The sequence below is a fragment of the Monoraphidium neglectum genome (genome assembly GCF_000611645.1).
Source record: "Monoraphidium neglectum strain SAG 48.87 unplaced genomic scaffold scaffold01730, whole genome shotgun sequence".
NCBI lineage: Eukaryota > Viridiplantae > Chlorophyta > Chlorophyceae > Sphaeropleales > Selenastraceae > Monoraphidium > Monoraphidium neglectum.
This window is the reverse complement of record NW_014011898.1, coordinates 1,282-12,812: the sequence shown is the minus strand read 5'-3', so window position 1 is coordinate 12,812 and position 11,531 is coordinate 1,282. Positions and strand designations below refer to the sequence as shown.

Genomic DNA, 11,531 nt, shown 5'->3' with positions numbered 1-11,531 from the left:
CCGCCCCGCCCACCGAGCGAGGCACGACGAGTCGACGATGTGCAGCTGCGCCTCGGACCCCAGGCGGATCACCGGCTGCAGCATCGTGGGGCTGAACGCCACTGTGGTGAGCAGCTTGGCCGCAAAGCTGTTGAAGTTGACGGATATGCCCAGGGGCAGGCGCTGCCTGCAAGCGCAAGGGGGCGACAGTGGGCGGGTGAAGGTGCCGGCGCTTGGCCGTAATGAGAGGAAGGTGCAGCAATGGGAGTTTTGCGGCGGCGCCTGTGGCCTCGTGAGGGCCGGCGCACCGCCGGCCCCGGGGGCCAACGGCTCACAGTTCTCACGAGTTGCTTAAGATGATCTCACCTGTCTTCAAAACGCGTGAGGCCCTCAGTCCCGACCTGAAGATCAGGTGGAGGTGATGGGGGCAGGACGGGGCCACGCAAAGAGCTACTCATCAAAGAAGCAGTAGGGCGATCTGCCCAGAGGGGGGCTCGGCGCGTGGTGCAACTCCTTGGCGTGCACAGCTTGAGGCCATGCATGCTGCAGCGCGCGTGTCGCAGCCTGCCTGTCAAAGCGGCTGGGCGGCGGGCTGCGCCGCGTCCCAGAGGGGAACAGGCTGGCACGAGCGGACTGCCCAACCGAGCCACTCTTGACTCCAGGCACGGCCTCGCCTGCTTGACCTTGACCTTTGAAAACAGAAACGTCATACGGCGAGCCCCACCTTTTGGCAGATGACGTTTATCGGAGGCAGCCTGCTATCCTCCAGCAGCTTGCGGATGTTGAGCTGGGGGAATACAGCAGCGGGCACGGTGGGCGTGGGTGGAAGAGAGGCAAGGAGGTGAATGAGAGCTTTCTCAGAGATTTTCTTTAGTCCAGCTGCCCTCGCACGCATGCATCTGTGTATGCCAACCGCGCCATCCGCTGTGCCCATCTCCCGCCCCTCTTGCAGACCTGCACCGTCATGATGAGGCTGTCGATGCGCAGCACCGAGGGCCCATCGACTTGCGCCAGGCCGTTGGAGTCATCGCGGTCGGGGTCCTGCAGAGGATGGCCGTGATCGGTTGCTGCTCATTAGGGTTGCAGATGTTGCCACCAAGGGGCTCAGCTCCAAACACAACCAGCAGCAAGGTGGTGTGTATGCTTTTGCAATACGGTGTTCCTCGTGTTTGTCCAGGCTGCTTCCAGACCCAGGCAAGTGGCTGGCAGGTAAGGCTGAAACACGCTCCTTGCCCCACAGCCGTCACTACCCATCGTCTGGATAGTTGGAGACCTGCTGTGCCCCCCTGCTCGTGGCTCCTGGCTGCCCCACCCCCCTGCTCACCAGCCAGGAGTGGTCGCAGACCACCACGGCACACCTGAAGGTTTTGGACAATGGTGTGATAAAATGTCAGGACACTAAGTGACTGCCGGCAGCTGCCGTTCTCAGAAAGGTGCTGTGCTGCATGCAGACAGGCCACACATGGATGCTTGCACATGTGCGCGCGTGTGTGGCCGTGAGGAGGGTTCTGCAATTGGTGGTGGGCGGAGCGCTCGCCTGAAGGCGGCCATGTCAAGCTTGTCGGTCAGCTGAGCCCTCTGCAACGGGTCCGCCTGCACGTGAGACACCTGGTGGTGGTGGTAAGGGGGACGTGCGCGTAGAGTCGAAGCACTGCCCCTCAAGTCCAAGGTGCATGCTGGTTAATTTCAGATGTTCTGCCTGCCATTCTGCTTGCCAAAACGGCAGCTGCAGCCCCTTGCGCCGCAGAATCCGCCGCCCACATCTAGAAGGCGGTACAGCCCAAGGCGCAGAGCGCTGCGCGCAGCGCCCGACCCAACCAGCCGCCGAGTGTGCGCCCCGCCCCCTCACCCGTATGTTCTCAACGGGCCCGTGGTTGAGCACGCGCGCCAGGGTGTCCTCCGCCGGGAAGGCGTTGACAAACGTGACGGAACTGCCCTCGGGCAGGGCGCTGAAGCCACTGTCCAGCTCCCGCAGCAGGTTCTCCTGCAGCACCAGGTACATACAAGGCAGGGGACGAAACAAAGCCCATTGTCAGGTAGCCACCTTTATTGATTGCGTTTTTAACCTGGTGTGTCTGTCAATTGATAACTTGCAGACGCGACGCCGCAGGTGGGAGTAAACTTCCATTGCGGGACGGGCTGGGTTCGGGCCCGGCTGCGTTCCCGACACGCGTGCAGTGTGCTGCTGGAGCGCTGCAAGGCTGAGGGCAGCGCTGAACTTTCGCAGGCCCCCCTGGACTGACCCTGCTCTAGGCTGCAACCTGGCGGCGCACGCGCAACGTGCTACGCATAAAAGGCTCCAGAGCCACCTGGACGCAGGGCCAGGTTGGCTCCGATGTGGTGGCCGTGCGCACATCTGCGCACCATCACATTCTCTGCCCCCCAGCCGGCCACAAGGACGTCTTCTGGCTCGTCATCCACCTGCGGCCGGCCACGATTGGTATGGTGAAGGACACCGACGCTGCGACAGGCACTGGCTCGAGGCCTGCCCTCTCTTCTACGTAAATGGGGCTGCTGTGCTCATCTCCCGGCCGCCACCGCGACGGACCACGACTTGCGCAGCCCCCCGCTGGCCTTCTTTTCCCCAAGAGGAGGGGCGGCGGCGGCGCACCTCCAGGTACTCTGTGGGCACCAGCAGGGCGGCGTCCTGAAGGTCAAACAGTCCATCACCCTCCCCTGCGAGTGGCAGGTGCATGCTCCCCCCATGACGGTACTGCTGCCCCTGCTGCTGCTGTTGCTGCTGCTGCAGCTGTTGCGGCCCTTGCTGCTGCTTGTGTTTGTGATGGTGCTGCAGCTCCGTCGCGAGCGCCGTCGCCCTCTGCCGCGACCACTTTGCACGTCGTGCAAAGTTCTTGCAGCTGCCCGTGCAGCCGTGCGGGCCGCAGCACTCGTCGCTGAGGGTGACGTCGCAGCCAACGTCGGCCGCGTCGCCCCCCTCGAACCGGCACCCGCCGCCTGCGCCGCAGCCCTTGCCGTCGCAGGCGCCGGAAGGGTTGGTGCAGACGACGACGCCCACGTCAGCGGCGGCGCCACGGTCGACGTTTCGGGGCTGCGTGCCCATCAGTGCAGACGCGGCAGCGACAAGCGCGGCGCCGTGGAGCTGCTCTGGCGGTGGGGCGCGCCTGAGGGGCCGGAAGTCTGAGGAGCTGACTGTGGAGGGGCGGCAGATGACCAGGCTGTCGCCTGGCTGCACCTGCGCATTGGATGGTGGGGTGGTTGCAGCTTTCCGGCCTGGCTGTTACGACAAGCCACTGGCGCGCTTGTGGTGGGGCAGTCACTCAGCCACAACTCCGAATGTGCGTGGTGGGGTCAGGACCATGTAAGCAGTTGTCTCAAAGAAATCGACAATAATCAAGCGCACGCGCCTGTGTCGCGTCAACAGGCAGGGGTTGTAACGTAATCGGGGCACGGTGCATTTGAGCATGCAACCCAGCCGTCCTCACGCACGATGTACTCGACGGGCGGCGCCATGAGCGCCTGGCCGCCGATGTCCCGGTTGACCACGCCCAGCACGATGCCGTCCGGGAAGCGGAACGCGCAGTCCCCAAACCTGGCAGCATACGGCGCGGCGCGGCGGGGTGTGTTGCAGTGGCAGGGACGAGGGAAGGCGGGCTGCTGATTGGGGCTTGTCCAAGGGCTGCTCGCCTCTGAGAGCGTTTCCTGGCAGCCGTCGCCAACTCCTTCCTGTGTGTGCGGTCAGCCGCCGACGCGGCAGCCAACCCCTTCGCCGCCCGTTTTGCATGTGCAAGTAGGCGAGCGCCCACCACCGCGCGGCGCCTGCGCTGGCACTCGCCTCGTGCCCTCCAGATCCGGGTAGCACTGGGCGTAGGCGCTCATCGCCGACCCAAAGTTGACCAGCTGCTGGCTCACCATCGACGCAAAGGGACGCTTCACCAGCTGGGCCATCTGCCAGGCGGTGAGCACGGCCCCAGGTGGGGGTTGAACATAGTCGAGTTGGCGAGGTGGGGCGGTTGGGTTCGCCGGCGCTGGTGTGCTGCCTTGTGCTGCTGGCTTCCTGGCAGCTGCGTGCATGTGATCTATCATGTCACATATTCCGTCGGCATCACGGGTGGTAATTGCAGGCATACAAACAGCTGTATCTGTCGTGAAATTTCACCCGGACAGGCAGCTGCATGCGTTCGCCCTGCCCTCCACCCGCGCGTCCCTCCCACGCCGCCCAAACCCACCCGTTGCGCGTTGATCGGCCCCGTTGGCAGCGCCGACACCCGGTCAGAGCACGCATACTTCACCAGCGGCAGCGCGTTGGCCGTCTTGATCTCAACCACAATGTGACGCTCCTGCTCGCCGCAGCCCCCCAGCCCCGCCGCCCACGCGCACGCCGCGCGCGCCCCTGTCCCCACTCCTGGCGCCCCGTCGTCCTCCTCTGGCCGCTCCCGCTCCTGCTCGCGGTCCTCCTCCTGCTCCTGCTCCCGCTGCTCCTGCATCAGCGATTCCCGCAGCTCGTGAGCCATCCGGTCTCCCTCATTGCTGTGCTTCCGCCACATTGCCTGGCTTGCCCCTGAGCCGACATCGTCCAGCGTCGCCTCCGTCGTGTCAAGGCCACCCGTGCTTCCGCCGCTGCAGCTGCTTCCGCTGCTCCCGCCGCCGCCGCCACTGCTGCTCCTGCTGCTGCCGCCGTCGTAGCTCCCCGCACCGCTGTTTCCCGACGCAGGGGACGCCGCGACGCTCGCGACAACGGACCCGAGAGTGGCGAGGTGGCTGGTGCCGTGCGCGCCGCCGTTGCTGGCCAGAGTCTCGGCGGCGGCGGTGGCGCCGCCGCCGGGGATGTGAAGGTGGGAAAAGCTGCTATCACCGGAGGCACGGTTGTAGAGGTATGCGTCGTCGAGCTCATCAACCAGGATGGCCGCCCTTCAGAACGCATGGATTGTGACAGGGTGTGGCAGTCTTAGTCTGCGGGCCTGCTTCAGCTCGCACCCACACACATACAGTGTTTTTGGTGTGCACACCGCGCTCGGCAAGCCTGTCGCGGGAGCGGGGCTCATGCCGCAGGCGTGGCAACGGGATGGTGTCTATCTGCTCTACCACAGGCCCTGGGGGTGCGTGCTGCGCGGAACACGACCTGGGCGCTCGCCGCGAAAGCGGCAGAACGAAGCACAGGAAAGAAGCGCGCCGCACCTGACCGACTGCGCGTCCGCCTCGGCCGCGCTGCGGCTCTGGTCGCTGATGATGAGCGTCGCGCGCGCCGTGTGGGCCGACACCAGGGCCAGGTCCCCGGGGACGAGGGGGCTGCCCTGGCGGAATACGATCTTGGTGCCATGGCGGGCGGAGGGGGGGATGTCGCGGGCCGCCAGGGACTCCATCTCCAGCTTGGAGCGCTGGCTCATGACAACAACCTTGGGAGGTGTGCGTGGGCACGTGCACGTGCGTGTATGTGTGTTTGCAAGTGCATGTGCCCGGGCATGTGTGTGTGTGTTTGGCTTTTGCGTGTGTGTGTGTGTGTGTGTTCATATGCGTGCGTGTAATCTAGAGTGGTGTGCACGAAGCCAAGGCATTACACATTCCGCCGCACTGCATGAAACCTCTCCGATCAAGAGCGACTTCGTGTTTCCCGCCGCACCGTGGTGCCGCCCTCTGGCCGGAAGGCGAGGCAGGCCTGCGCCAGCACCTTGCGCACCACCTCCAGGTCGCGCTGGCTGGTGCACCAACTCAGGATCAGGATCTGGTCAGCGATTGGGGACGCGGTTGTGATTGTGATAGGCTGCCTTTGGTTGCAAACAAAAGGAACTGTTGGTCGGCGATGACACATCCGAATTGATCCCCCCAGCAGGCGGCGGGGAGCAGGGCGGGCGGCGCGTCTCACGTGGCCGTGCTCCACCACGCCGCGGCCCCGCTTGACGTTGGTGTCCAGGCCTTCGAGAACCACCTGGGCAGGCCGACATGTGCCCGTCGCAGCGGGTGTGGCAGCAACTTGAATGCGGCAGTTCCCCAGAGTCACATGGCGTGAATGCGGCTTTTTGAAGCCCCTGACAGAGGCGGCTGGCCGAGACGAGTGACACGAGGCTCACACGCGATGGCACGCGAGCGCAGGGCTTAGGCACAGACTGCTCGGGGATCGTGTGGCAGCCAGGGCTGCTTGGTGACGGTTAACTTGGGTGGCCGTTTGGGGTTGTCGGCTGCCTGGTCCCAGTGCCAGCACGTGCCATGCCCAGCGGCGTCCATGTCCAGCGGGTGGGTGGCAAGCGCAGGACCTAGGCCTCCCCACTCGTCGCACGGGGGGTTGAGCATGAGCGCACCCGCCCATGCGGCCGCCGCCGCTCACCTGCTCTACCAGGGCCAGTATCAATGCAAAGCCCAGGAGCCCGGTGAGCGCGGTGAGCACGGCCACCAGGCGCGCAAACGGCGGCGCCCCGTCGCCGGGGAAGTCTTCTCCAAAGTTGTACCGTGCGATCTGCGGTTTGCACGCATAACCAGCACGGCACGCATGGGGCGTGCTTGGGTGGAGACGGGGGTTTGCATGCGGACACATGCATGCCCTACACGCGCGCGACGCATGTGCAGGCTCCAGGGTGTGCAGCAGCCCGCCATGCTGCTGCATTTGCATACTGTGGGTTGCGAAAATGCGAGTTGCCCAAAAGCAAGGCGCAGCAGCACAGGCACAGCCGGCGGGTCAAGACTCTGGCCAGCTGCTCCGGCATTAGTGACCACCTAAAAGCGCGCGCCCCTCTATGGCTTGCCTTATAGAGGTCTGCCCAGAAGGGCACCCCTGGGTCGTCCAGGGCGTAGTGCTGCGCCGCCGCAAGCAACAGCATGACGCCCGCGTACGCGAACGCAAACAGCCGCAGGTCGGTGGCCGGGGAGCGCGAGTTGTAGTAGCGGTACAGCAGGGAGTTGTGGCAGCGGAGCGACGCCTCCCAAAGCCGCAGCGCCAGGGCCCTCGCGCGGGCGGCAAGCCGCGCGCCGGCGGCGGCGGGGCCCTGCGGCGGCGCCGACGGTGGCGGCGTCTGCGTCTGCGGCGAGCGCTGCCGCTGCGGGGGCTCGGTGGCTGAACTGGACTCTTGCGTTGGTGCCTCTGAGCCGTCGCGCGTGCTGCGTACATCGCTGATGCGTTGCCAGGGCCGGCGCATCAGGCGCGGCAGTGCGCGCGGCCGTGTGCGGAACATAAGGGGCGCCGCGATCCCCACTGCCGGTCCAAGAGAATGAGACACATCTTTACGACCGCAGAAACGCATGCTACCGACCCGAAACGCGGGGACACGCGGACAGCCCGCGAGTTATGCCGGTTTGACCATGTATTGATGGCTTTACGATTATCTCAGATCCGAACAATTTCAAAGTTCTGGTGTACCACAGCTGCACTGAACATGTGGCAAAGAAGTGTGATTTGATCTGATGTTTGACTGTTGCTGCCAGGCCGTCGCTTGATCAATAAGTCATGACATTCAATGGCCAGGAGCACTGGGGCTGGTTTGTGTGGAGGCGCCTTGCTCAAACCCCAGAAGGTCCACCTCGTGATCAGCTGTGAAATGTTGATGATCGCATGCTTGAAGTCCAACTGTCGGTGGTCTGGCAACAGGGCAGGGCATTTGCTGCTGACATCGCTGATGGCATAAAGCAGCTGGGAATATCTTTCAGGCTACCTGGCAACTGCACTCTGTCGTCATTACAAGTCTGTCCACTCTGGCTGCCGTGCCGGGAAGCGTACCCCCTTCAGGCGCCGCTACCGCCACCCCCACCGCCACGGCTGCCGCCAGAGTTGCTTCTGCTTGCACCCCCCGCACCGCCTCCGGCACTGCGGCTGCCGCTGCCGGCAGCCCCAGCGCGGCGTATTGCGCCAGCAACTCGCGCGGCGCCACCCCGTCTGCGTCCGCCGCCGCCGCCGCCGCTGTCACCGACCTGCGCTGCCGCCCCCCGCGTCACCTCCACCACCAGCACCAGCACCAGCACCAGCACCATCAGCAGCACCAGCAGCACCACCACCACCACCAACACCATCGCCGCCGCCGCCGCCGCCGCCGCCGCCGCCGCCCCCGCCGCCGCCGCCGCCACCATCACCACCACCACCACCACCACCACTGTCGCCGCCGGCAGCTTCTGGCAGGACATCGCAGTACGCCCCCTGGTACAGCAGCCCGATGAGGTAACCCCAGGGGGTTACGTTGCACGGCACCGACTCGGGCGGGCCGTTGTCTTGCTTGTCTTCCGGGAAGGCGGTGATCCGCGGGTCGAGGCACTCGCGCGGCGGCGTCACGTTTGGGTCCCCTTTGACTTGGCCGGCCTTGTACCTGGCCACCTGGGAGCACATTTGTGTGCGGGGGGGTGGGCAGGGGAATAGGTGAGCAGGGAATGCAGTGTTTTGGTGAGCAGCGTGGCAAGCACAGCAGCAGCTGGCTCGCACAGCAATGAGGGTATGGAAGAGGACTGCCGACCTGGGGCCTGCAGCCATGCATCCCAAACGCATTGTAATCACGCACACAACCTGCCGCGGCCGCGGCACCAAGGTCGATTACAATCGCCGGAGCTTGCTTGTACGGGCCTGGACCTGCTGCTTCTTCACTCTTCGGCCCTACTGTACCAAGTCATTTCCTGTCTGCCTCATACCCCTGTTGCGGATGCATGCACACACCTTGCACCGCGCCTCTGCAGCGACTGCATCGCGCCGTGCGCCTGCCAGCTCGTCCCACGCGTCCAGGCGCTCGCCCAGCGGCGGGACACCGCCGTTCAGGTCGGTCGTGACCTTCTCTTGCACTACCAGGTCCCCTTTTTGTCAAGGTTGAGACAAGATGTATACTTTTGGGGGGTTGTTTAGCTGAGGCAACGGGCTCATTGTGCGTACACATGCAGCATTTGGCGCAACAGAGGCCATCGACAGCAGAAGGTGGCGACTCCCTCAGCAACTGTTGAAGAGCCATGTGGTATTGCCATGCACCCCGCATGTATGCTTAGGAGCAGAGGGCTCCCGCATGCCGCACCTCTCGCTAGCAGGAGCCGGGCATCTGTGCTGCGAGCGAGCCATGCGGCCACCATCGTTGAAGTCACCAATATGATGGGCAGGCGCGCCGCGGCCACGGCTGGTGCCCTGGGTGCAGGAAGTGGCAATGTGCGAGGCGCCATTATTGAAAATCAATGCAGCTCAAGCTGCGTTGCAGGCTGTGTTGGTACAGTATGCCGCGGCGAACAACCAGGCAAGGTCTGGTGGGGTGACCTCGCAAGGAGGTTGTCGTGGAGCGCGCAGCAACTGCTGCATTGCCGGCTTCAAGTTCTTGAAAAAATGCAGCTTGGTCATCTGCGATTCCAAAAAGACCAAATAATCTAGAATAACAAACGAGTACACCAGAAAAAACGTCGTCATTTCACTGCCCGTGATCAGCCATGCGCAAGCAGGGCAGGTCAACTTTTTTCCGCCGAAGGCGCCGTCGCCGCCATGCCTCCTGGCTGCGCCAAGCCCGCGGTCATCAGCGCTCAGCCACATTTTGCTTACAATGTGTTGAAGTTCAGAAGCCCCACCGATGGTGGTTGTGTCCCGGGCACAGCAGTTCCAACCGCCACGAGCCTCGCATTAGGGCTTGGCTCTGTTCACGTTCCAATACATTAGTCGTGCGCATTACACTGTCACGGTCTTCGGGTCGCTGTGCCACTGCAACGATCTCTGCATCCCTCCGCCGATCGGCACTGTCACTCGGCAGTGGTGCGACAAAGGGTCCCTTAAGTCACTGCGATGCTGCTCGCTCGCGCGCCCTGTGCTCGGGGCGGCTTGCGGAGAGAGTCGTTCATGGCAGCACCCCGTTCGCGACAGGCAGCGTCCCGTCACGGCAATGGGATCAGCTTTGCGCGACTGGTGGCCCACGATCGAATGTGCGTCCGCACCGGAGTGGGCGGCAGGGATACAAGCCCTGCGGCGAGGCGTGCGACACGCCGCGGCTCAAGCAGCCTGGAGCTCGCTCTCACACAGCCTGTGTCTGCGCTGGACGTCGATCAGGAGCTCTGGCAGGTGCACACGCTGCGCGCCGCGCAGGGGCATTATCATAAGCAGGCGCATTGGTTGTGCGAGCGGCGACGCCTCACCAGCGCTCAGCCAGTGCTTGCGACACTGGCCGGCTCCAGGCGACGTCGCCGCCCCGCCTCTGGCCGCTGCGCAGCCCTGCCCTCGCGCCCCTCCCTTACTGCACTAGCCTGCGTGAGGCCGCAAGCACGATGCCATCGCTTTACCCATGCCTGCGTATCATTGTCATTTGTAAAACAGGTTTTGGACATGTGCGACGACGACCACCTAGAGCAGCTGTATGCGATCCTGTTTGGCCCCAGCCCCTTCAGCCCCGTGGTCAAGACGCTCGTCGCCCAGGACGAGCCCGCGGCGCTGCAGCAGCGCGGCCGCGCCAGCGTCATGCATAAGGTCTGCGCGGCCGCCGGCGCAGGCGGCGCGGCTGACGCCACTGCGCGCTGCATGGGGTGCACGCATTCCCTGCGGGGCGCCGCACGCGGCTGGGGCCCGGCGAGCCTCTTTGCAAGTGCACATGCACACGCACACGTGATCGCGATGGCCCCCGCTGCTGCCCCTACACCAGAGGTAGACGTCGGAACCCGCCGCTCCCACGCGCCATGACAACCGCCCTCGTTGGGCTCCGCGCATCCGCATCCCCATCGCTTGTGTTGACCCGCAGATTGAGAGCCGCTTCCGCTTCCTGTCGGCCAACAGCGCGTCCACGCTGCGCGGCAAGTGGCCCTCGTACCGCGAGGCGCTGCTGCTCGTTCGCGACAGGTGTGGGCGCGCGCACATGTGTGGGTGCGTGTGTATGCGTGCGTGCGTGTGTGTGTGTATGTGTGTTTTGGGGGGGAGGGGTTGCAGCAGCATTGCGCGCCTTTGCTGCGGGGACGACGCATCTGCCTGCCCTGGTGGGGGTTCACTCAGACAGGTCGCAGCCGCGGCGTCCACGATTGCGCGCGTGCACTCGCGCCGCTGCCTGTCCCCTGTGCATGCGCCAGACCGCTGCCGTGTGCGACACCACAGGCCGCCCGTCGCTCGGCGGCCCTCACCCCGCCTCCCCGCCGGCCCCACACCCCCAGGCTGGGTGTGCAGTGCAGCGGCAATTTGTCAACGGAAGACCTGGAGACAGAGCTGTTCCTGCACATCCTCCAAAACTGCCAGGAGTATGTGGACGGGCAGCCGCAGGGCGCAAGCGACGCCGCAGCCGGCAGGGCGGCCGCGGCGGCGGGCGGCGTCGAAGGCGACGGCATGGGCGGGTGAGCCGCGGGCGGGTCCCGCGGGATGCGGTGTGGACGGCGGCAGACTCTGGATCTGGGGCTCGACTTGTTGCGGCGCGGAGGCCGTGTGCTTGAAGCCTGAATTGCCGTCCGCAGAGGGGACACGGGGTCTGCCGCCTGAGTTCTCGCCCGCCCGCTCGTGGCCTCGCTCCGCGCAGTACCGCGGGCAGGGGCCGCCCCGGATGGGCGGAGCGCCTGCTGGCGCCCATCCGCCTGAGCGTGCAGGAGCTGCTGCCGGGGGCGGTCAAGCTGGGGGGCGCCGTGACGGTCTCTGCGGTGGGCCGCAGGGCCGCCGAGCGGCTGGCCGCGCAGGTGGTCTCGCAGCACATGCG

At 65.1% G+C, this 11,531-nt stretch overlaps 2 protein-coding genes across 2 annotated transcripts in view; one reads left to right on the top strand and one right to left on the bottom strand.

Annotated features, from left to right (window-relative positions):
* Nucleotides 1-703: 703 nt before the first annotated feature.
* On the bottom strand, nt 704-8,043 carry MNEG_8845 (hypothetical protein; the record flags this gene model as incomplete). The annotated part of the gene is made up of 14 exons (XM_014042684.1): nt 704-766; nt 934-1,020; nt 1,829-1,963; nt 2,344-2,400; nt 2,591-3,172; nt 3,427-3,529; nt 3,800-3,885; nt 4,167-4,848; nt 5,116-5,333; nt 5,558-5,659; nt 5,801-5,863; nt 6,260-6,388; nt 6,702-6,914; nt 7,834-8,043. Coding segments are annotated over 14 exons (2,730 nt in total), but the record flags the coding sequence as incomplete, so codon positions are not given.
* A 2,146-nt stretch (nt 8,044-10,189) lies between these two features.
* Nucleotides 10,190-11,531, top strand: part of MNEG_8844 (hypothetical protein) — a gene marked incomplete at both ends in the record, with an annotated part of 2,273 nt that continues 931 nt past the window's right edge. Inside the window, 4 exons of the mRNA XM_014042683.1 lie at nt 10,190-10,330; nt 10,599-10,696; nt 11,002-11,178; nt 11,358-11,511. Coding sequence (XP_013898137.1) covers nt 10,190-10,330; nt 10,599-10,696; nt 11,002-11,178; nt 11,358-11,511 — 570 coding nt within the window. The remainder of the gene's footprint in view (nt 10,331-10,598; nt 10,697-11,001; nt 11,179-11,357; nt 11,512-11,531) is intronic.